This window comes from Neoarius graeffei, chromosome 22, assembly GCF_027579695.1.
Source record: "Neoarius graeffei isolate fNeoGra1 chromosome 22, fNeoGra1.pri, whole genome shotgun sequence".
NCBI classification, from domain to species: domain Eukaryota; kingdom Metazoa; phylum Chordata; class Actinopteri; order Siluriformes; family Ariidae; genus Neoarius; species Neoarius graeffei.
This window is the reverse complement of record NC_083590.1, coordinates 22,809,622-22,835,063: the sequence shown is the minus strand read 5'-3', so window position 1 is coordinate 22,835,063 and position 25,442 is coordinate 22,809,622. Positions and strand designations below refer to the sequence as shown.

At 41.4% G+C, this 25,442-nt stretch overlaps 1 protein-coding gene across 4 annotated transcripts in view; it reads right to left on the bottom strand.

Annotated features, from left to right (window-relative positions):
- Positions 1 to 25,442, bottom strand: part of gon4la (gon-4 like a) — a 51,288-nt gene that overhangs the window by 7,356 nt on the left and 18,490 nt on the right. For 2 of the 4 annotated variants that reach the window (XM_060904629.1, XM_060904631.1), the window contains exons 7-24: positions 24,993 to 25,088; positions 24,580 to 24,693; positions 21,930 to 22,100; positions 20,406 to 20,622; positions 20,195 to 20,296; positions 20,039 to 20,079; positions 19,845 to 19,954; positions 19,376 to 19,568; positions 17,134 to 17,220; positions 16,477 to 16,645; positions 11,138 to 11,267; positions 10,880 to 11,027; positions 10,661 to 10,777; positions 6,985 to 8,259; positions 6,785 to 6,872; positions 6,595 to 6,698; positions 2,599 to 2,796; positions 2,257 to 2,400 (exon numbers count right to left, since the gene is read on the bottom strand). In XM_060904629.1, the coding sequence (XP_060760612.1) occupies positions 2,257 to 2,400; positions 2,599 to 2,796; positions 6,595 to 6,698; positions 6,785 to 6,872; positions 6,985 to 8,259; positions 10,661 to 10,777; positions 10,880 to 11,027; positions 11,138 to 11,267; positions 16,477 to 16,645; positions 17,134 to 17,220; positions 19,376 to 19,568; positions 19,845 to 19,954; positions 20,039 to 20,079; positions 20,195 to 20,296; positions 20,406 to 20,622; positions 21,930 to 22,100; positions 24,580 to 24,693; positions 24,993 to 25,088 (3,504 nt within the window). Of the gene's footprint in view, positions 1 to 2,256; positions 2,401 to 2,598; positions 2,837 to 6,594; positions 6,699 to 6,784; positions 6,873 to 6,984; positions 8,260 to 10,660; positions 10,778 to 10,879; positions 11,028 to 11,137; positions 11,268 to 16,476; positions 16,646 to 17,133; positions 17,221 to 19,375; positions 19,569 to 19,844; positions 19,955 to 20,038; positions 20,080 to 20,194; positions 20,297 to 20,405; positions 20,623 to 21,929; positions 22,101 to 24,579; positions 24,694 to 24,992; positions 25,089 to 25,442 lie in introns of those variants that run through there. The other 2 variants (XM_060904630.1, XM_060904632.1) reach the window with 2 other exon arrangements.

Below are 25,442 nucleotides of genomic sequence, written 5' to 3'. Positions count from 1 at the left end.
TCTAGAGCATACAATACATCACATTTTTATAAATACAATAGTGTTCCCTGTTTGCAGACATTACGGATGACTACCAATCATTGGTATTGAATGTAACTCCTCAAAAGTATTATATTATATTGCCTGGTAAAATGTTCTACCTGTTAACGGATTCTAATAAAATTTTTAAAAAATTCTTATTTCATGCCAAAGAGAGTCCGACATTGTTATCTTAATGTCCCAATATATAAATACTTCAGCATAATGCTTCAGAAGAGACATTGAATAAAATGACATTTATAATTGTATTTAAAACAGTGGAATGATCAATTTTTTGCCACAATCCCAACAGCACTAATCATAAAATTCTGTTTTTGATCACACTACATGTACATTTGTACTTGCAACACTGAAAAGACTGAATTAAAGAAGTACAGCCAGTGTTTGATATTTCAGTGAATAAAAATCAGACATGTAAAAAGAAACTGAATAAGTTTAACTCACATTTCATGGCACTAATTGGCAAGTTCAACTCCAAGCACGGGTCAACTATCACCGCTTCAGCACGGGTCACGTTCCGTGTCTTTTCATCCACAGATTTCGTAAAATACTGCTGGATACCCCCAGATTTACTTTCCGCCTGACTCGCCATTTCAGCATACTCCATATGGTTTTTGTAGTTGACATGCCGTGTGCAGTCATCGCGACCACCATGAGTGATGTTAATGTCAGTTCTACACAGTTTGCAGTGCGCGTATCCATTGCCCTTTTGACTGGGTGTAATGCACGGCCATTCTACCGTATCGAAAATAGCGCGAACAAATGTGCGGAATCTGCGCATGTCACACACAGCATGTGCGGAATCTGCACATGCCACACACAGCATGTGCGGTATCTGCGCATGTCACACACAGCATGTGCGGTATCTGCGCATGTCACACACAGCATGTGCGGTATCTGCGCATGTCACACACAGCATGTGCGGTATCTGCGCATGTCACACACAGCATGTGCGGTATCTGCGCATGTCACACACAGCATGTGCGGTATCTGCGCATGTCACACACAGCATGTGCGGTATCTGCGCATGTCACACACAGCATGTGCGGAATCTGCGCATGTCACACACAGCATGTGCGGAATCTGCGCATGTCACACACAGCATGTGCGGAATCTGCGCATGCCACACACAGCATGTGCGGAATCTGCGCATGCCACACACAGCATGTGCGGTATCTGCGCATGTCACACACAGCATGTGCGGTATCTGCGCACGTCACACACAGCATGTGCGGAATCTGCGCACGTCACACACAGCATGTGCGGTATCTGCGCACGTCACACACAGCATGTGCGGTATCTGCGCACGTCACACACAGCATGTGCGGTATCTGCGCATGCTACACACAGCATGTGCGGAATCTGCGCATGTCACACACAGCATGTGCAGAATCTGCGCATGCCACACACAGCATGTGCGGTATCTGCGCATGCCACACACAGCATGTGCGGTATCTGCGCATGCCACACACAGCATGTGCGGAATCTGCGCATGTCACACACAGCATGTGCGGAATCTGCGCATGTCGCACACAGCATGTGCGGAATCTGTGCATGTCACACACAGCATGTGCGGTTGTCGTAAAAATAAATAGCCGTGAATCGCGCATGGACTGAAAAAGTCGCTTGGACATTTAAAAACAACTCACTGGAATTTAAGACTTTATAATAATTCCGTACAGAATAACACTGTTTGCCGTAACATCGTATTTACGTAACTTTTCCGTACAAAATACGGCCAATCCGTACTAGTAGGCATCTCTGTATACTTATTTAAAAACTGATAAATTTGGCAAAATACTTTTAAAACTTGTGATGTAAAACAACAATGTAAATAGCTGAGTTGCTCCAAGCAACCGCTACCTGATGTCATCATATACGTCACCACCGCAGGAAGCCCATCTGACATTTTAAAGAAAAGTTATTTGTCTCGAACACTATTTGGTCTCTGAAAATGAAGGTTTGAGTTTTGAAATCTGTGACTATTTTACTTAAAATAAGTTTGAGAATAAATCCACTGGAGGATCCCATTAATAGGGTGCTGGGTCATTCAAACATTTATCAGCTAATTTCTCTAAAATCGTTTGAGCACAAAATTTTATTTTGCGTACCAAACGAATCAAAATACTTTCCACATTCTCATCATATGGGGTGAACATTCACAGAGGTTGAACTTCTAGCATTACCAGTCATCAAAGCATTCAGGCTTTAAAATACCTCCTGTGAGCCTCTCTGACTTTTAGGTAGCCCCTGCTGCAGAGTGCGCACGACCTTCCTGTAGTGCACGGACTGCTCTCCGAAACTGCGCTCCAGCTGCCGCAGGAATCTCCGGCTCCTCTCAAACGCCTGCTGCTCCTCCACCTACAGAGGCACAAAGCCAGTCACAATTCAAGCAGCAAACATCAGATCTTCAACAGGTCATGGCTGATGAGCTACATTCAAAGTACAGGGTGATGAATGCAAATGAATTGCTTCTTTTAAGAGGCACCAACACTGCTCTACCAGGACACTCACTTCCCTGATCATAAAAGACAATACAGCGTTGGTATTTTCTCTCACCAGGCCGCACTCCTGGGCTTGTTCCGGGTGCAGGAACGCGGCAAAGTCTCGCAGCAGCTCAGGCCAGTCGCTCAGTACAGGTTTGAGGCTCATGAAGAGCTCCACTGCGGTCCTGCCCTCGAGGTTACTCTCAAACTCGTACAGCACGCTCAGGAAATCCTCCACCTTCCCCGGCACCACCTGCAGAGCCTCGCACACCTACACACACACACAAAAAAAAAAAACAACAACAAACAACCTACACACACACACCACTCCTCATATACATGAATATATTTCTAGAACTACACTCAGTGGCCACTTTAATAGGAACTTGCTCTTGATTCTAAGATTCCTGTGCAGAAGTGGAACCCAATGTGGTGTTCTGCTGTTGCATGCTGAGATGCTTTTCTGCTCACCACGGTTGTAAAGAGTTGCTAAGAGGTACTCAGGGATGAGAGTGGGTGGTCATCAAAAAAACAGAAGACAAGATGCCCCCCCCCGGAAAATTTTGAAAAATAAGGCCTTACAAACCACTTGTCCTGCAATCTGAGCTGTAGTAGATAAAAAAAAAAAAAAAATATATATATATATATATATATATATATATATATATATATCTGTTGTCTTTTTTTATATATTTACATGAAAATATGTTTCAAATCTATAGGAGTATTGTTTGAATTCAAGATAAAATCACATTCTACATTCAAGGGTATGCTTATAATTTATGATCAACAAAAATGACAAACTAAATTCACATTAAACTTAAGTTTTATTAATTATCAAAATGTTCATATATTGAATAAAATTTTAGGGTGACTGACCTTTTCTCCCTATGTCCTCATTAGTTGCATATGATTTCTTCAAAAAGTCTTTTGAAATATTTAAGTTTTCACATCTGGATTGTTTCAATTTTTAATCACATTTAAACCCATTGCTTAATCAGGGATGAGAGTGGGTGGTCACCAAAAAAGCAGAAAACAAGATGGCGCCCAAAGCCGGGGGTCTGGGAGGGATACCCCCCAGGAAAATTTTGAACAATAAGGCCTTACAAACCACTTTTCCTGCAATCTGAGCTGTAGTAGATAAAAAAATCTGTTGTCTTTTTTATATATTTACATGAAAATATGTTTCAAATCAATAGGAGTATTGTTTGAATTCAAGATAAAATCACATTCTACATTCAAGGGTATGCTTATAATTTATGATCAACAAAAATGACAAACTAAATTCACATTAAACTTAAGTTTTATTAATTATCAAAATGTTCATATATTAAATAAAATTTCTTAGGGAGAAAAGGTCAGTCACCCTATGTCCTCATTAGTCGCATATGATTTCTTCAAAAAGTCTTTTGAAATATTTAAGTTTTCAAAACTGTCAGCATTAATTCAGATTTACTGACCATCATATACATGTTCAATGTACTAAATCAAACGAATGCTAAGTTTATGGGATAATGCCTATGTACACTTTATACAATTATTTATAGTTCACAGTCACTTCTCATTTTCATTTAATCATTTCGACGACTTCTTCAGCTTTTTGGCCAAGGACGAGAGCTTGTCAGTCCTCTCTCTGTTTTTTATACCAGCATTGATTTCACGTACCTTCGCTTCGTCTCACTTGTCAATTGTATTCGGCATTTTGAGTAAAAAAGCCGAAAGAGAAACGCATTTTTGAGGCGCAGCGACGATGAACATGTGCAAGTTTCGATAAAACAGAACAGATGCGGGTACTTTTGTAAGAACTGTTATGATTGGCTTTTGTTCTCTCCCACACTCTTGTAAGAACAGCTATGATTGGCTATCATGCTCTCGCCAGCGATGTTTTGGCCAATTACATTGTAGATAACACGTATTCTACCGCGAGACTTAGCGAGACTAAAGATGGCGAAAACGTAAACATGTAACATCATTAGGGCTGGGAATCGATCCGGATTTCCTGGATCGATTCGATTTCGATTCATTAGGTCACGATCCGATTCGATCCACGATTCGATCCGATTTGATTCGATATCGATTCATGTACATATTGCTGTATTGTCACTTTAAAACTTTTAAATAAAAACTGACCCTATTGACAAACAGCTCCATGTCTATTTGTGCTTGTATCTGTGTATGTGTAAGAGGGACACACAGAGAGACAAGAGTTCAAGTTTGAAAGAAAGCTTATTTATTTTGGAATGAAACATATCCAGGTTTTATTTGAAGTCTAAATCAAAATTATGACATTTGGTGGCCCTCTTTTAGTTAAATAACATACCCAGGTCTGGGTTTCTGACCACAAAAAAAATAGCTCATCAGTCAAGAAATTATGTTTGACTGATAAGTCTCAGAGTGTAACAAACTATGACATTTGGTGGCCCTCTTCTAGTTAAATAACATACCCAGGTCTGGGTTTCTGAACACAAAAAAAAAAAAATAGCTCATCAGTCAAGAAATTACTGTCTCGCTTAGATGTTTTCGGCTGGGCAAGACGTAGCGTGGCTCTAACCTCTTTACTAGTAGCCTAAACCCAGCATTTTCGACTACGCTGTAGGGGCGGAGGTCTTTACAAATAAAGATCCCGACTCCCTCTGTAAGGCTCATAGCACGCTTAGACTGTGGGGGAAATTTCACACCAAATGCATTTTCAAGTGCCGCCTGCTTCGCGTCAGGTTTAGCACTAGCTGTCTCGGGGTGGTGCCTGGATAAATGGTTTCTTTAGATTGGTGGTATTGCCCAGATATTTTACTTCTATTTGGCACAACTTGCAAACTGCATTCGTTTTGTCCAGTTCGTCTCTGTCCTCATACCGTTTGAAGCCGAAGTGTTTCCACACATCCGACTTCATCCCCGGCGGTGTTTTTAACCGGGCAGCTTCGTCCATCTTCTTGTTTTCTTTATAAGTTTCGTTTTACCGGCACCCGCTTTTATAGTGCTCCTTGCGCGTTGGAGAAAATAGTCCCTTGCGCGTTCGAGAAAATAGTGTTATAGGCACCTGGAAGAAATCGATTCACATGTTGTTGGATCGATATCGTGTTTTTCTCGCGTGAATCGATATCGAATCGTGGATCGATTTTTTGACCACAGCTCTAAACATCATCGGAGGAATGAATTACGCTTGAGTATCACGAAGGAACATACCCCAACCCCCCTCAATAAATGAAAAAAAAAAAAAATCTCAACGGATTTGGCATAATATAAAAAGGTTGATTTTTACTCAGAAAAAGCGGAAATCCGCCGAAAAGCGGAAAACTCTCATCCCTGGGTACTATAACTGATAAATGTCATTATTTTTACATGTTTTAAACTTTACTTAACTTTTATTCCATTTTATTCTGCTGTTTTTTACTGAACTTTTACTTCATTTTATTACTTTATTTCTACTATTGTTTAATTCTTATCTTAATTTTTCTCTCTTCTTCCCCCTTTATTTTAAATAATTTTATTTTCTATTGTTTACTGTTTTGCCTTTACCTCTGTAAAGCACATTGAACTGCCACTCTGTATGAAATGCGCTATATAAATAAACTTGCCTTGCTTTGCCTATATCCTTCCTGGCAGCTCGAACCAATCTGGCCATTTTCCTCTGACCTCTTATCAACAAGATGTTTCCACGCAACAGAACTGTCACTCACTCGATGTTTTTTGTTTTTCGCACCATTCTGTCTGTGTGAGAAAACCCCAGGAGATCTGCAGTTTCTGAAATACTCAAACCAGTCCATCTGGCTCAAACCAACACCCATGCCACAGTGAAAGTCAGTCACACTTTGAGATCACAATTTTTCCCGTTCTGATGTTTGAACGTTGTGAGCATTAATGAATTGAAGCTCTTGATTTGTATCTGCGTGATTTGATGCACTGTGCTGCTGTTAAGGGATCGGCTGATTAGAGAACCGCATCAAACAGCAGGTGGATTTATGGGTGTTCCTAATAAAGAGGCCGGTGAGTGTATGTTGTTGAAAACGTAAAGCAAAATTTTGACATGCTGACATCATCGTGCCTTCTCGGATGTGTTAACCCAACATACCTTCTCTAAATAAGCTTGTGCAAAAGCTATGTCTTTAATATCTCTCTGAGGATCGTCGTCAGATAAATCGTCATAGAGAAGCTCCGACGCTGGGACGTCCGCTCCTGAGCACAATGAGTCAGGGATAAAAAATTAAAAAGATGCACGTAAACAACAGCAGAAGAAAGAAAGCATAGGATTCAGTGCCAACCTGTAGCTTGATCGTGTGACTTTTCTTCCCTTGAATGTCTCTCTTCTTCAGGATCCGATGCCAGCTTCGACAGTTTCTCCACTGTCTCCTTTCAAAATGAGATTTTTTTTTTTATTTTTTTTATTTTGCACTACCTGGTTATCAAGCTTTAAATCTTTGAATAGCTGCGAGATGAATGTTGCTACAACAGCAGAGCTCACCTGAAGCTCTGGCAAAGACAGCTCGGACGTTACAGAAGCAGGTGATGTGATGTCTGCCATGCTTCTTGACTCCTCCTCCTGCGTCTCTGCACATTCCTGCTCATCCTTCTCTCGTTCAGTCCAGCATGGTTGCTCGTTCTGCTGTGTAGATGTCGAAGTTTGCGATGCTTCTTGCCTTTGTTCATCTATATCATCCATGTCCATCACTGCCTCCATGGCGTCATCGTCCCCACACAAACTAGGCGCTGGGGTTCCAGAAGATTCCGACAAGGTGAGGAACGGCTCTCTAAAGTCTTCGTCTCCGTATTCAAGTTCCTCCTCGTGAACGTTCGTCTCCATTTCATTGTTTTCCTGGACATTGTTTTCTTCACTGCCACTTATAAGATTTCTATCTGGTTGAGAAACGACTATGTTTTCTGGAAAGTTCTCTAAAGAACCTTCAAGGTCTTCCAGCTCCGTTTCCTGGGCTAGACTGGATTTCTGGCTGTGATTGGGGTTGACATTAGCACTGTTTGTAACTACACAGCCTGGAGGTAGAAGAAAAAATTGAGAAGATACAGGCAGAGGGTTTAGATTAGTTCTCTGTCCCATGCTCAGCTTGAGCAAAGTGCCACAGCGCTGACTCATAGGCTCTTTAACCAACGGGGTGAAGGGTGAAGGTGCCTGGGCCACTAGAGTAGCACTCGGAGTAGGACATATAAGCGCAGTAGGTAAAGTCATGATGACATTTCCCTGGCTTGGAGCTACTGTAGCAACACTAGGCACTGTTACCTCAGGGTCTCTGCTGGAAGTAACTGGAGCGGTGGGTAAAGTTATAATGAGCTTTCCTTGGTTTTTCTTTGCAACGTTATTTGCAGTCACTTGGATTTCCCCAGCACTATTAGCAGATTTAGTTCGACATTTGATTTTTTGCTTCATTGAACTAGAGTTAACATTCTGATCAAGCTTAACATTCTGGCTAGGAAACTTCGGCAGAAGAGGCGGCAGACGACTCAGAGCTTTCTCCACATCTTCAGCTGAAGGCGGCGGTTTGGACTGGGCTGGAGTGTGTGAAGAGTGCACACGTGATACCTTTTTTCTACAGGAAGCACGAACTGGAAGACACTGTGGTTTAAGAGTAAGGGCGAGGGATTCGGGCAGGCTGGGGGGGTAGCGGGTACCTGGGGGGAAGCTGTAGGATGGAGAGGAGGAGTCTTCCTCAGGAAAGGCATGTTGAGAACTGGAAAGCTGAAGATTGTACTTTCGCACTTCTTCATGGATTAGTTTAAGGTTTTCCTGTAATAAAAAAAATGACTTGAAATAGAAAAAAAAAAAATTGTCTCAATGAGGCTGGAGCTCATACCAGACACTGTTGTGTGAGAGCTTCAAATCTGATCAATCCTGTGGATAGTGTAGCTGCACCCATGGCAGGTGGCGCCACCTGGTGAACAATTCTTGTAGGAATGTCTTTAGAGTCTTCTGGATGAGTTTCAGTGAAAACCGTCCTAGCAGTTTATGAACAGTAGTGTTTGGTGTGATGAGTCGCTCAAAATTTTCAAACGCCCATTAAATCATAAATATGACAGGTGGCGCCACCATCTTGACAACTTTTATACAAACCAATCTGGAGAACATTCCATGCAAGTTTGATCAAAATCTGATCACTCCTGTAGGAGGAGTAGCGATTTTCGTGAAATTGCATATGACCCCGTGTAGCTGCATCCATGGCAGGTGGCGCCACCTGGTGAACAATTCTTGCTGGAATATGTCTTTAGAGTCTTCTGGATGAGTTTCAGTGAACTCATCCTAGCAGTTTATGAACAGTAGTGTTTGGTGTGATGAGTCACCCAAAATTTTCAAACGCCCATAAAATCATAAATATGACAGGTGGCGCCACCATCTTGACAACTTTTATGCACACCGACCTGGGGAACATTGTATGTTCCCCATACAATCCGATCAATCCTGTAGGAGTAGTAGCGATTTTTGTAAATTGTGGTTGGACGATGCGTTATCGCATGAAGGTCTGGTCTACGGCTGGATGAGCTAATAAAATGAAGATCACAGAATTAAAATGATTACTCTGGATTCAATTATTGGCTCAGCCTTTGGCTGAAGCCTATAGAGGCACCTGTCTGTATGCATATGTTTAACAAAGTTCGAGCGCGTTTAAGAATGTAATTGGTGTGCCAGCCTCAGGTAACAATTCCAGAGTCACGGTACATAACCTCAATTCATGATGTAATCCTCCGTGGCCGAGCAGTCTAGGGCAGGGCTTTTCAAAGTGTGGGGCGCGCCTCCCCTAGGGGGTGCCAGAGTTCTTCAGGGGGGGCGCAACGTGAGGAAAAATAACACCAACAGAAGTAAGGAAGAGGAGGATGCTTTTTCGAGAATGAGGTTTGGACACACAAGATTAAATAGTTCTTTGGTGATAATAAAAAAGCATGCAGATGGAAAATGTGATTTCTGTGGCAGCCCAGAGTCTACAGAGCATGTTATTTTGCAATGTCCTAAATACCAGGAAGAAAGACAAAGATTAATTTTACAGTTGCAAGGGAAACAATTAGTGTTAAACTTGGAGGACATTCTGCAAAGAAGTACAGGTGAAATCTGCTTCAAATATGTATTTAGTTTCTTAAGGAACACCGGTCTAATTAAAAGAATTTAGGGTTGTTGTTTTTTTTTAACTCAAGTATCACACCCCAGTCCAGCTGGTGGCGGTAATGCACCATTGAAGCTAGTTGCCAACCTCCATAAAACCGAAAGAAGAAGAAGAAGAGGAAAAATAAACCAGAATAAGTTACTATTGCAGGCATTTATCGAACTTCAGCTAGCCTTTACCAGAGACAAAATGGATCGATTTTTAGTACCTAAAGCTACAGTGAGTGAGGAGACAGAGTCTGGGCCAAGCAAAAAAAAAAGAAGGAAGTATGACCACGATTATTTAAAGTTTGGATTTTCATGGTCTGGATCTGAAGATGCTCCACTGCCACAGTGTGTTGTCTGCCAAGAGATGCTAGCTAACGATGATATGAAATGTTTAAAATGTGTAAAACGATGTTTTTTTAAAAAAAAGCACAGATGTTTAAAATGTGTAAAAAAAGATGTTTTCAAAAGCACAGATGTTTAAAATGTGTAAAAGAAAAAAATAATGTGCACAACAACCTTTTTTTTTTAAATACAAATGGAACATTAAGTATAGCAACAACAAAAATTGTAAGGGGGGCGCTGTTGTTTATTTGCTCTCTGAGGGGGGGCTGACTCTCCCACACTTTGAAAACCCCTGGTCTAGGGCATTGTCCAGGAAAGGAACAGATTTTGCAACGTCAGTCCGAATCCTGACGTTGACATATTTCTGAGCGGGTTGTTTTTTCTATTTATGTAACGTAGCTTCTATCTCCCAATCAGACAAAGGCTGAGCTCAGACCTGCACAGGTCTCTAGGATAATTTTTTTACTTAATTGAAAAGAAATAAGGCTCTCTCTGCTGTAAACAACACCGAGTTTAGGGGTGATGTAGATCTTTCTATCCTTTGTTCTTATTTACACAGGGAGCTCAGGATAAACAGATACCATATCAGCTGATCTGTGTTAAAGGCGTCCCAAAATAAGGACTCCGTACACATTGTGAAGAAAACTTTGAAAAGGTCATGACGTAGAAATACAGGTCTAATAATCATTAGAGAAACAGTTCTTACCGAAAGCCAGCGAGGCATCAAGCGTGTTTCTCTTTCTACTGGGGGACGCTGATCACTGGGACTGACTTTCTCACAGGCCAATGGCATGGGGGGACATTTTCCTTCTAGAAAGTATCTCTGAATCACACACACACACACACACACACACACACACACGGTTGCTGATTATGTTGTCGCTGAGGCATTTATCCTGCCGTAGATAACCGTGTCTTCACGCACCTTGATGACGTTGGGATGTTGTCTGTGGCATGCTTGGCGGACATACGCTCTCAGGCAGATGGCATTTCTCGCTGCAAGCAGGTATTGGCAGGTCAGCTTGAGAGGATTCCCTGTGCCCTTTAGGTGCTGATAGCCTAAAACCACCAGACTGTAACAAAAGAGTCCAGAACCAGAATGTGTCTCATTCACATTGAAGATTGTTGACTGCTTAAAAAAGAAAGGGATCATAAACAGTGTTTTATACGATAGAAGCTCCACCAGTTTTCTGCTGACGTAAAGGGCCCTTTCTGAGTGAACCGACGCAGTCTGACCGTGGGAAGGAGTTGTGGGTAGAGGAACACCGGCCGCGTCACCATCAACCAGGCCAAATTAGCTGGAATCTGGGACCCTGTAAAACATCACACAAACATTTAAAACGACTCTAACATAAAATAATAGGAGATTCATGTTTCACAGAAGGTGTTTAATTTTCAATAACAGCAGAATTGGCTTCAAGGTTCTGATTAATGCACTCGTTCTAACACATTATTGTTGCTATAGTAACACCTCACACAGGGAGTTGTATTTATAAATGTATTTAAAACATCTAGTTGTTGATTTAGTGATTTTTTTTTCTCCCCCACCATAAGGAGAAGTTTATTTAACATTTTTGGAAGGAGTCTTGAGTGTCAGCAGTTTAGAGCAAAGTCTTCATTAAAGTCTTGTCAAGCTGCATGTTTGTTTTTAACCTTATTAACTTCATGAGAGTAAAAAAAGAGAGGTTGGTGAAAGATAACTATTTATATCGGCTATAACACAAGGGAAACGACTGGCTTCCACAACATGAATATAAAAGGGATAAAATGTATAACATGATGCTGGTTAATTAATAATAATTAAAAAAAAAGTGTTGAATCACTTCAGGATTTACACTCACTGGCCACTTTAATAGGAACTTGTTCATGATTCTAAGACTCCTGTTCTTGGCTGCAGGACTGGAACCTAATGTGTTGTTCTGCTGTTGCATGCTGAGATGCTTTTCAGCTCACCACGGTTGTAAAGAGTTGCTATGAGTTACTATATCCTTCCTGGCAGCTCGAACCAATCTGGCCATTTTCCTCTGAGCGCTCTTATCAACAAGGGGTTTGTTTCCACCCACAGAACTGTTCCTCTTTCAATGTTTTTGTTTTTCGCACCATTCTTTCTGTGTAAACTCTAGAGACTGTTGTGTGTGAAAACCCCAGGAGATCAGCAGTTTCTGAAATACTCAAACCAGTCCATCTGGCTCAAACCAACACCCATGCCACAGTGAAAGTCAGTCACACTTTGAGATCACAATTTTTCCCGTTCTGATGCTCACAGTGGGTGAGTGAGCGACAGTTCTGTGGGTGGAAACAAATGTCTTGTTGATAAGAGAGCTCAGAGGAAAATGGCCAGATTGGTTTGAGCTGCCAGGAAGGATACACACACACACACACACACACACACACACACACAAGTGCATCTCAAAAAATTAGAATACCATGAAAAAGTTCCTTTTTTTCATAATTTAATTCAAAAAGGTAAACTTTCATATATTCTATATTCATTACATGTAAAGTGAAATATTTAAAGCCTTTTTTGCTTTAATTTTGATGATTATGGCTTATAGCTCATGAAAATCAGAAATCCAGTATCTCAAATTATTAGAATATTCCCTAAGACCAATCAAAAAAAGGATTTACAATACAGAAATGTCCAACTTCTGAAAAGTATATTCATTTATACACTCAATACTTGGTTGGGGCTCCTTTACCATGAATTACTGTATCAATGCGGTGTGGCATGGAGGTGATCAGTCTGTGGCACTGCTGAGGTGTTATTGAAGCCCAGGTTGCTTTGATAGTGGCCTTCAGCTTATCTGTATTTTTGGGTCGGGTGTTTCTCATCTTCCTCTTGACAATACCCCATAGATTCTCGCTGGGGTTCAGGTCAAGCAAGTTGGCTGGCCAATCAAACACAGTAATATCATTGTCAGCAAACCATTTGGTAGTAGTTTTGGCACTGTGGGTAGGTGCGAAGTCCTGCTGGAAAAGGAAATCAGCATCTCCAAAAAGCTCGTCAGCAGATGGAAGCATGAAGTGCTCTAAAATCTCCTGGTAGATGGCTGTGTTGACTTTGGACTTGATAAAATACAGTGGACCAACACCAGCAAATGACATGGCACCCCAAATCATCACAGACTGTGGAAACTTCACACTGGGCTTCAAACACCTTGGATTCTGTGCCTCTCCACTCTTCCTCCAGACTCTAGAACCGTGATTTCCAAATTAAATGCAAAATGTACTTGCATCTGAAAAGAGGACTTTGGACCACTGAGCAACAGTCCATTTCTTTCTCTCCTTAGCCCAGATAAGACACTTCTGACATTGTCTCTGGCTCAGGAGTAGCTTGATATTAGGAATGCGAAAGTTGTATCCCCTTTCTTGAAGATGTCTGTTCGTGATGGGTCTTGATACACTGACACCAGCCTCAGTCCACTCCTTGTGAAGCTCTCCCAAGTTCTTGAATCAACTTTTCTTGACAATCCTCTCAAGACTGCGGCCATCCCTGTTGCTTGTGCACCTTTTCCAGCCACCCTTTTCAGCAATGACCTTTTGTGGCTTACCCTCCTTGTGGAGGGCGTCAGTGATCATCTTCTGGACAACAGTCAAGTCAGCAGTCTTCCCCATGATTGTGGTTGTGTGTACTGAACTAGACCGAGAGATACACTGTGTTCATACTGTTTTACTCAAACTCGAAATGAAATATTCTAATATTTTGAGATTTTTTTTGTGTGTTTTTGTACTGTATGCCATACTGATTAAAATTAAAATAGAAAAATGCTTGAAACATTTTAGTTTATGTGTTTAGTTTAGTCTATAATATATAACATTTTCACTTTCTTAAATAACTGATGGAAAATATTGAACTTTTTCACAATATTCTAATTTTTTGAGATGCAATAGTATACAACCCCTGGCAAAAAATATGGAATCACTACTCCTGGAGGATGTTAATTCAGCTGTTTTACTTTGTAGCACAAAAAAAAAAAAAAAATCACAGATATGACACAAAATTATTTAATTTAACAGCTGAACATTCTGGCTTTGTAAAATATACCTCAAAAAATTAAATGAATTTTTTGTAATTAATGGCACATTTTTTTTCAAGATCAAGTAGAAGAAAAAATTATGGAATCACTCAATGATGAGGAAAAAATTATGGAATCATAAAAAAAAAAAAAAATCACAATTAGTACTTTGCTGCACCTCCCCTGGCTTTTATGACAGCTTGAATTCTTTGAGGCGTGTACTTCACTAATGAAAAACAATATTCTTTATCAGTCAGGTTCCAACTTTCTCGTATAGCAGTTGACAGATCAGCTTTGCAGGATGGAGCCTTGTCATGGACTTTTTTTTTTTCCCCCCAATTTCCACCATATATTTTCAATTGGATTGAGATCCAGACTGTTTGCTGGCCATGCCATTGAGTTGATCTGCCTTTCCTGAAGAAAAGTTTTAATGCTCTTTGTTCTGTAGCAAGATGCATTATCATCCTGAAAAATTACTTCATCACCACCAAAAGTACTTTTGATTGATGGAATGAGAAAAGTGTCCAAAATTTCAATGTACACCTGTGCATTTACTGTAGAGGTAATGACTGCCATCTGCCCAGGTCCTTTACCTGACATCCAACCCCATATCATCAATGACTGTGGAAATTTGCTTGTTTTCTTCAGGCAGTCATCTTTATATGTTTCATTGGAACAGCACCAAACAAAAGTTCCAGCATCATCTCCTTGGCCAATGCAGATTCATGATTCATCACTGAATATAACTTTCATCCAATCACCCACAGTCCATGACTCCTTCTCTTTAACCCCTCTGTAACCTTGTTTTCTTCTGTTTAGGTGTTAAAGAAACAGTCCACCGTATTTCCATAATGAAATATGCTCTTACCTGAATTGAGACGAGCTGCTCCGTACCTATCCGAGCTTTGCGCGACCTCCCAGTTAGTCAGACACAGTCAGACGCGCTGTCACTCCTGTTAGCAATGTAGCTAGGCTCAGTATGGCCAATGGTATTTTTTGGGGCTGTAGTTAGATGCGACCAAACTCTTCCGCGTTTTTCCTGTTTACATAGGTTTATATGACCAGTGATATGAAACAAGTTCAGTTACACAAATTGAAACGTAGCGATTTTCTATGCTATGGAAAGTCCGCACTATAATGACAGGCGTACTAACACCTTCTGCGCGCTTCGGCAGCGGATTGATATCTGAGCTCCGTATCAATGCGCTGCCGAAGCGCGCAGAAGGTGTTAGTACGCCTGTCATTATAGTGCGGACTTTCCATAGCATAGAAAATCGCCACATTTCAATTTGTGTAACTGAACTTGTTTCATATCACTGGTCATATAAACCTATGTAAACAGGAAAAACGCGGAAGAGTTTGGTCGCATCTAACTACAGCCCCAAAAAATACCATTGGCCATACTGAGCCTAGCTACATTGCTAACAGGAGTGACAGCGCGTCTAACTGCGTCTGACTGACTGGGAGGTCGCGCAAAGCTCGGAGAGGTACGGAGCAGCTCGTCTCAATTCAGATAAGAGCATATTTCATTATGGAAATACGGTGGACTGTTCCTTTAATGATGGTTAACGTTTGGCTTTTCTGTATGTAAATCCCATTTCCTTCCGCCGATTTCTTACATTTTGGTCACAAACATTGACTCCTGTTTCTGCCCTTTTGTTTTTCATTTCTTTTCTTGTGCATTGTCTATTTTCAAGGCATCTTGCTTTGAGTTTCCTGTCCTGACGCCTTGATCTACCTGTACGTTTCCCTTTTACAACCTTCCCATTTTGTTTGTACTTGCTCCAAATTTTAGACACAGCTGACTGGAAACAACCAACATCTTTTACCACACTCCGTGTTGAATTACCTTCTTTAAGGAGTTTTATAATCCTTTCCATTGTTTCAACTGACAGCTCTCTTGTTGGGGCCATGTTTTCTGTCAATCAGCCAGGTGCAACAGCTCATTCAGGTCTACAAGCAGTCTCTTTTAACTGCAGACTAATTTGCACATTTAGGCTTGTGCGGATATTTGTTTTAGAAATGCAAGTTATAGCTTGATTCCATAATTTTTTCCTCATCATCGAGTGATTCCATAATTTTTTCTTCTACTTGATCTTGAAAAAAATGTGCCATTAATTACAACAATTTTATATAATTTTTTTGAGGTATATTTTACAAAGCCAGAATGTTCAGCTGTTAAATAAAACAATTTTGTGTCATGTCTGTGATTTGTTTTTTTTTTGCTACAAACAGCTGAATGAACATCCTCCAAGAGTAGTGATTCCATATTTTTTGCCAGGGGTTGTAGTAATTCATAGCAACTCTTTACAACCGTGGTGAGCAGAAAAGCATCTCAGCATGCAACAGCAGAAGCAACGTCGTAATTCTGGTATCTCCTCGCACTGCATGTTCAAACAGCTTGTTAAAGAACTGCCGAGTTCACAGCAGCATAGTATAAATATTAAACATTAAACCTCGCTGAGCTCATGGGTTTGGAAAGCGAACGTGTGTGCACTTTTTTCACCTGGGAATACTGGACAAGGGTCCGGAGTGTCAGATTTAGGAGACTGATCCAATTCCTCGAGGAGAGACACAGCAGCCTGCAGGTTACAGGCTCTAAAGATGCTGACAAATCCCGGATCCCCGACCTGCTGGGCCTGTTCTCCTTGCTGCGCGAAGAACTGCAGCTCTGACTGAGAACGAAAGAATGAATAAGAGAAAGAGGGACAATTTAAAATCCACTATACTAGGGTCAATGATTTTCACATCATTCCTGGATAAAGAGTTGAGTAGAGAGACGGTGACTGCATAAAATTAGCATACTACCAAGCTATTTGAACTGAACAACCTTAGCTAACTTACTTCACTGAAGCAATATAGCATTTGAAATGAATGTTATTCATTTGCTGTGTGAACAAGTAAGGCAAGGGAAGGTAAACATAGCAAGTGGATAAAACTATGCGAACACTGTTACTAGGCAATCAAACCATTTTGTTTTAAGAGGACAAGGTAAAGACACAGTAAGAGAAGAAAAGAGACAAAGCCGTTTTGGGAAATCAGCATTTCCCTCCGATGGCGTTGTTGATAAATAACTAAGACGAGATCACGTGACTAAAATTACGCTGTAATTACAGTGCATGTGTTAACTGGGACCATGGCATGTTGGTGAAAGGTGTCTCACCAGGAACTGCTGAGCTGTGCAGGCCTCAGCCTCAAGACTGTCCACTGACCTGCTCAGCACGTTCACCTGAGTCAGGAGCTGTATGTGCTGAAACACACAACACGCAACTTATTTACAGCTTTCCTACACATAAGAGGTTGTTTAACTGTCGTACATTTACAAGCTTCCTTCCAAACATTAAACATTAAACGGTTAAGGTGTTCCTTGGAGTTTTCCTCCACAGTAAAGTCTTCAGGACAGAAGACTTTGTGTTTTCTTTTTATTTGTCTTTTTAACTTCAAGGAGAGTCAGGTGACTGTTTGTAGCTGATAACAGGAACTAACTTTTTTTTTTTTTAATTTTACCAACTTTATTGGACTGTTACAAATTAAACATAAAAAAAGAAATAAACATAATAAAGTAAGTCAGCCCAAAGGGGAGAACGCGAACGGCCGACCCATGCAAGGCGTTTCCCCGAAGGTATAAAAGAGAAAAATCATACAATTAAAATTAGACTAAATTGATCTGTGGCAGGCGGCACGGTGGTGTAGCGGTTAGCACTGTCGCCTCACAGCAAGAAGGTCCGGGTTTGAGCCCCGTGGCCGGCGAGGGCCTTTCTGTGCGGAGTTTGGATGTTCTCCCCGTGTCCGCGTGGGTTTCCTCCGGGTGCTCCGGTTTCCCCCACAGTCCAAAGACATGCAGGTTAGGTTAACTGGTGACTCTAAATTGACCGTAGGTGTGAATGTGAGTGTGAATGGTTGTCTATGTGTCAGCCCTGTGATGACCTGGCGACTTGTCCAGGGTGTACCCCGCCTTTCGCCCGTAGTCAGCTGGGATAGGCTCCAGCTCGCCTGCGACCCTGTAGAACAGGATAAAGCGGCTACAGATAATGAGATGAGATGATCTGTGGCAACCACAGTCACGGTACACAGACCAAGTACATGAAAAGTCCGTATTATAGGTGGAGGTCAGTAATTCAAAGTACAGCTCTAACAGGGATGATCTGAAAACAGGGAGGCTACGGAATTTATCTGGGGAAAAATATTTACATACATAGTTCCATGGTTTAACAATCCTATTGAAGAATGAGGCCTGATAAGTTGAAGTTCTGCAGTGTGCAGGTTTTAAAATTAATTTCGGGTTTTGGGCCCTAGACCGGTCATGAGTTACAAAAGACACGTAGAGGTTTATGTTCAAATCTGTTTGGCCTTTAATACATTTATATACAAAGACTAAGTCTCTAATCTCCCTATCATAAGTCAGAGGAAGCAAGTGCAGGCTTCTGAGTCTGTCTGTGTAAGTAGCATCCCCAATACGCTGTTGTAGTATCCAGTGCGTTGCACGTCGTTGGACTCTCTCCAACAGGCTTCTAAGGTTGACACTAGCAGGGGACCATACTTCAGACGCATAACAGAGCTGTGACTTGACGAGCGACAAATATAAAGTCCTCCTCACTTGAATTTCCGTCAGCAAGGGACAGGATCTTTTTAGAAAGCCAAGCATCCGGCTAGCCTTGTTGACTATTGAGCAGACGTGCGAATCCCATTTTAAATTACTTGAAATAACCACGCCCAGGTCTTTTTCTTCGTCAACTCGTTTAAGGCATGTGCTGCCCAGGTGGTAGTCGTGAATGATTTGAGTTTTTTTCCACGCGACGGTCAATATTTTGCACTTGTTGGCATTATACTGCATGTTCGATTCACAACTCCACCCCTCGGCATTGGCTAGATCGCGCTGTAATTGCTTGCTGTCTTCGGATGTCAGGATAGTGCGAAAAAGTTTTGTGTCGTCTGCATATAGAGCGACTCCAGTTTCTTTATCCACGACCTAGGGAAAATCGTTGATAAAAATAGTGAAAAACACAGGACCGACCAGGCTGCCCTGAGGCACACCGGAGGTCACGGGCAGAGACTTAGAGACCACGCCCGTTGTTTCACGGAGGTTCCACGACATTGACTGTAACTATAAATATTGTAGATAAAAAAATATGACGTGGTGTTTTAGAAAATAAAATCAGCAAATTTCTGTGGTGTAAACACTTCGGGACGTGCCATTACTTGAAACTCTGAGGCGGTAACAGTAACTCCACTACACATCATGTCGCATCACACAGACCCGTCATTGATTATTTGATAAGACTTTCATTACACTGTAACAATAAGGACCTTTCAATTTTTTTCTGGATTTATTTAATTAAAGGTGTATTGACTGCCCAAACGTCTGCCCTAGTATATCAAAATCTACACTGCTAGCATTTGCTGACCTGTTGCATGTGCTGCTGGAGGCGGAGCTTCTGAGTGGGGCTTAGATAGAAAGAGGCGGAGTTTGTGGGGCGTTTAAGAGGAATGGACAGTCCTTTACTCTCCAGTAGAGCTTTTCGCTCACGGATAGCGTCTAACTGCTCCTTCACTGTGCGGTAGCTCTGGTTCAGAATATCTGCCAAAGGGTCCTCATAACTACACACACACACACACATCAGAGCTGGTTAATACTCGAACTTTGTCAGTTAGCACTTAAACTGTAAAAACAAGCTACTCAAAAATTACACATGCATGTTTAACATTTAATGGAGCCGAAAGAGAGAGTTTTTATTATTTCTGAACTTTCCACCCATAAGAACTCATTTTTATTAAAATTGTCATTATTTATCGACATAATGGTCATTACGGTCTACTGCATTAATAATTATGTTCTTGTTCCTCATGATCCGGAGTGTCACTGGAAAGTCTTACTGAATTGTTTCCAGAATACTGGGTGGCTCCTGCTGGAGATTATCTTCTTCCTCCTTTACTTCCGCCTCCTCATGGCCTTCCTCATCCTGACCCCCTAATTCATCCTGAAACTATAAAACAGGAACATATTGTTAATTAAAAAGGCAGGGACAAATACAGAACATGATGACGCTGAATATTTAGTTGTCTCTCACAGCGTCAAACAGCTCTTCCATCAGGTCGTTCACTTCCTTCTCTGGAATAAAGAAGATAAATGAGGAAATATGAGCGACACGCAGAAGATCTTGACTGGTTGCTCGTTTTTATGCCTGAGCTAAAGAGCATTAATATTTACTGTGGAAAACACTCACTGGTGATGCGCACGGCCTTGTCGTTCCGGTAATCCTCCACATCCGGCTCGTCGATGTCAGCCAGGAAGTTATACTCTGGATCATCATCATCATCAGCCTCCTCTGATCACAGACACACAGAGAAGGTTAGCTTGTACATTCGTTTATGTGATCACTAAAAATAGAGACATTAGACAGTTTAGTCATAACTGAACTAAACGCGAGTGAGCACCTTCGTTCTCCACATCCGAGTTCATGAGGCCCTGCAGCCACCGTGTCCACTCCCTGTCCTCAGGGGCGGAGACAAACTCGTACATATCCGGAGTGATGTCAGGAGCTCGAAGCTCCGCCTCTAAACGACCCAGAGAGACGTCTCTCAATGGCCGTTTGGAACGAGTGCGGAAGGCCATCAGGCTCTCTTCACCTTCTTCTTCATTACTGGTAAGAGACTGAGGGAGATGGGGATTTTATATATATATATATATATATATATATATATATATATATATGAGAGAGAGAGAGAGAGAGAGAGAGAGAGAGAGAGAGAGAAACAAACAGTGAGAGAGAGACACACACACAGACAGACAGTCATAGAAACGGTGAGTGAGAGGGAGACACAGACAGCCAATCAGTCATAGAAACAGTGAGTGAGAGGGAGAGAGACAGACAGACAGCCAATCAGTCATAGAAACAGTGAGTGAGAGGGAGAGAGAGAGAGACAGACAGCCAATCAGTCATAGAAATGGTGAGTGAGAGGGAGAGAGAGAGACAGACAGCCAATCAGTCATAGAAACAGTGAGTGAGAGGGAGAGAGAGAGAGACAGACAGCCAATCAGTCATAGAAATGGTGAGTGAGAGGGAGAGAGAGAGACAGACAGCCAATCAGTCATAGAAACAGTGAGTGAGAGGGAGAGAGAGAGAGACAGACAGCCAATCAGTCATAGAAACAGTGAGTGAGAGGGAGAGAGAGAGACAGACAGCCAATCAGTCATAGAAACAGTGAGTGAGAGGGAGAGAGAGAGACAGACAGCCAATCAGTCATAGAAACAGTGAGTGAGAGGGGGGAGACAGTCATAGAAAGAGAGAGAGACACAGCCAGTCAGTCACAGAAACAGTAAGAGAGAGAGAGACACACACACACAGCCAGTCAGTCATAGAAACAGTGTGAGAGAGAGAGAGACGGTCATCGAAACAAACAGTGAGAGACAGAGAAAGAGAGAGACACACACACACCGAGAGAAACAAACAGTGGGGGGAAAACAGGAAAAACAAACAGTGAGACAGAAAGCGAAAGGGGGGGGGAATGAGAGAGAGACACACACACACACACACAATGAGAGAGAGAAACAGAAAGACAGAAAAACAAACAGCAAGACAGGAGAGAGAGAAAAAGAGGGGGGAACAGAGAAAAACAAATAGAGCGAGAGCAGGAGAGAGAGAGTGGGAACAGACAGAAAAACAAACAGTGAGAGCAAAGGGGGGACAAGAAAGAAAGAGAGTGTGAGACAAAGACAGAAAAACAAACAGTCAGAAAGAGAGCAAGAGACAGAGAAATAAAGAGTGAGAGACAGCGAGAGAGGGGAACAAGAAGGAGAGAGAGCACAAGACAAAAAGACAGAAAAACAAACAGCAAGACAGTGTGTGTGTGTGTGTTTGTGTGTGAGAGAGAGATATGTATGAAACCTCAGAGTAAAATCAGCCCATCCTAATCCCCAGTGTGTGTGTGTGTGTGTGTGTGTGTGTGTATCAGAGCTACCTGGTAAGAATCCATGCAGTCAGATCCGATAGCCAGCTCCTCATCCACAGCATAGAGTTTCTCCATAAAGCTGCACTCAGTCTGGGGCTGTGGTGGTTCTGGGCCCTGAGGGGGTGGAGGGGGGCCCATGGGCACAACTGCCACCCGCACGTGCCGTGACCTGCGTGAACTCTAGTATTTAAAAAAAAAAGAAAAAGCAGGGGGGTGTTAGTTAAGTATTTTGCTATTAGCACAGACCCATCTATATTACGGTGTTTGAAGGAATGTAGGGAAAGTGATATACTGAAATAAAGAATTGATGGGTTTTGATCTGTCTGTACTGAAGAAGGTTGAATTGACCAAGTATGATGGAGGAATGCAGAGCTCTGCCACCTAGGAGATTCTGCCTCATGGATCGATCCGGGAGCAAACAGTCAGTGACGGACACAGCTGCTCAGAGATGTTTCTCAGTTTATCGTCAGACAAACATGAGAATTATATCCACATTCAAGAGTGTGGTGTAGCGAAATGAAATGGAAGATACGAACGACAAAGTTATCTGTGTATGACAGGGTAACGTCAATGAGTGACGAAGCGTTACAACACTTAGTTAAGGATAACCTTAATTCAGCAGAGAGCACATGTGAGTGAAGATAAACTTCAAGGATTTAACGAGAACAAAACAAGTAGCAATCAGACCAGCCTGTCATAGTTTCATACATGCTAAATAGATATCTCTATCTAAAATATCATACATGTTAAATACTCCAATATACGTATAAGGGTTGTTTTACAATCAGGGTACGCAAGCTAAAAATCACATTTAACACTTATTATCTTCAATATCAAAAGGCTTGACTAAATAAACTTGGTTGTTTATTGTAGCCCTGTGATAGCTCTATTTACCATGCCAAAAAAAAAAATTGGTGATAACGTTATTTTTGGTGAATGTATGGCAATATGTCATATTTAGCAAAATTACTCGTGTCATTTAGAAAAAGTGCTTTTTTGACCACAGGTAGCTCCAAAAGGGATGCACTTAAATCATTCTTTATACCATAAAACACATATTTGGTTCCATATCATTGGAAACATAGTTAAGTTTTAATGTTGAATGCCAGTAAGTTTTCAGACTATTTTGATCAAATTAGTATGCAATGGAGCACTTGCATGTGATGTCACAGCCGATACAGATTGTGACAGACGCCATCTTGTCGGTCAAACGCCATATTCCGCCTTCTACTTCTGGTTCTACTTCTGCTTTTACTTCTACCTTTTCTTCTGGAAAACCCTACTATATACAATTCTACTACAACAGCTGCAAGCTCTCCCTACCTGTGCACGTTTTTTATGTTTTTTGTGTGTATTTTTGCGTGTTGTTCGTCTGTACCGGGCTTCAATATCCACTACAACCGTATGGACTTACTGGACATTGGTTTCCAGCAGAAAATGACAGTTTGTAGCGATTTCCATCGCATGCACAACATTCCGGACGAGAAAAAAAAAAAACATTCCGGACGAGATAGCGAGACCAGCGGGGTCTCCGTGGATTGTTATCGGAAGCAAAGCGAAGGAGGCGGCGTCGGGAGCAGAAGCAAAAGCGAGGCTGCAGAGCCGGCCTGTTGACTAAGCTCAGAAAACAGCCACTCAAACCTCCACTGCCAAGCCTCTACCTCTCCAACGCCAGATCCATGTAAACAAGACGGACGATTTGGAATTACAACTGGAATTACCTTATTCTATTCTATAATCGGCTGGTCAGTGCATCTAGTATCAGTACTAGTAATACTTAAGTGACTTACCCATCCAATGAGGATTCTTGTTTACAAGATGCCACATCTGAGTCGCTGACAAATCCTGAATTTCTGTAAAGATAACTGCCCAGAGATTTATAAGCACGCAGTGCTTCACCACTGAACAGCGAGGAAAAGTTAATGAGGTAATTATACACATCCGAGTATTCCGCTGGCAGTTCAAAATCCGGTCGTGAAAACTCCGTCCGGAAAGCCATAAGGGTCACTAATCTGTAGATCGTTTATTTTAGACATATATCTAGTTATCTGTTCATTAGAAAAATGAGCCATGTAGTCCGTCGGTTGAAATTGATCCATTCTGTACACGAGTGCAGCAGTATTCAGCGGTGTTTTTGACCGACAAGATGGCGGTTGTGTACTTTCCGGTCACGTGACTGCAAGATCTCTATTGTCAAAAAAATGTCCTCTCCGAGACAGCTAATTTTTCAATATAAAATAACATATCTAAAATGATTATTTTCATCCTAAAATGTGGTCAAGATATTGGGACATAAATATTAGAGACAACTAACACAAAGCTTACAGCCTTATATTTAAAAGCACTAAGGAAGTAGTGGATTCTGAATTGTCAAAAAAAAAAAAATGTCCTCTCCGAGAATCACTTCATTTGTTTCTCCCAGCCCTGCTTAAAGCTACACTTAATCTTCTTTATCTTATAGCAGGTTACACAAAACTACCATACACACGTCAAAAAATTACCTGAAATCTGTTCTTTAACTTGTCCTTCACTTAAAAACTGCTACAAGAACCAGTTTGAATCAATTTGAATTTTGGACCCCTGTGACACAAACTTTGTACCCTGATTGTAAAACAACCCATAACAGATTATTACATAACTGGATGTGTGTGTGTGTTACCTGTCTGGGGCTGCAGCTGTTTTCTGCATCATATTCGTTGAAGGATCTGCTGAGGTTTAGTCGTGTGCCACGTGGTGATGATGCTGTACTCTCCAAATCACTTTCAAGAAGCGTCTACAACACACACACCCCTCAGTTTATTTTATACATCTCAACTCAATAGATCAGATGTGTTTTCAAAAATAAAAATTAATTGTGCAGTGGTAGCTCAGGGGTTTAGGAGTTGCTCTACTGATTAGAAGGTTATGAGTTCAAACCCTAGCACCACCAATCTATCCCTGTTGGGCCTTTGAACAAAGCCCTTTACCCTCAACTGCTCAGATGTATAAATGAGATAAATGTAAGTCGCTCTGGATAAGGGGGCGTAGACCAAATGCCATAAATGTAAATGAAATCCTGTTTTTCTGTCTTACGTCCTCTGCCGTCTCATCCTCCTCCTCTTCATCAGGGTGGTACTCTTCATCAGAGGAGTCCTCCTCCTCTAAAGGAATGTCCACAAACTGGGGACCCTTCAAAAAATAAATAAATAAAATAATCTAAATTAGCTTAAAGATAGACTGCCTTTCATATTTTTCAAGGTCATAAAAAGAAAGAATTTTCCCCAACACCCAATCATTTTTGTTTAGTGGACCGAAAGCTACTGAATTCAAAATCACAGACTTCCGATTTTATAATTTTGTAATTTTTTTTAAATAGAATTAATGAATTTAGGGCCACATGGCCTTAAATTCTCCACTATTTTTTCCTGCTTCACCATAACTTCATTCAAGATACTACATCATGCATCACGTGGTGGGCTTTCCCCGTTCGCACAAGGCATTGTGGGATACAAATTTGAAACAGGAGAGAAAATGGAGGACGTG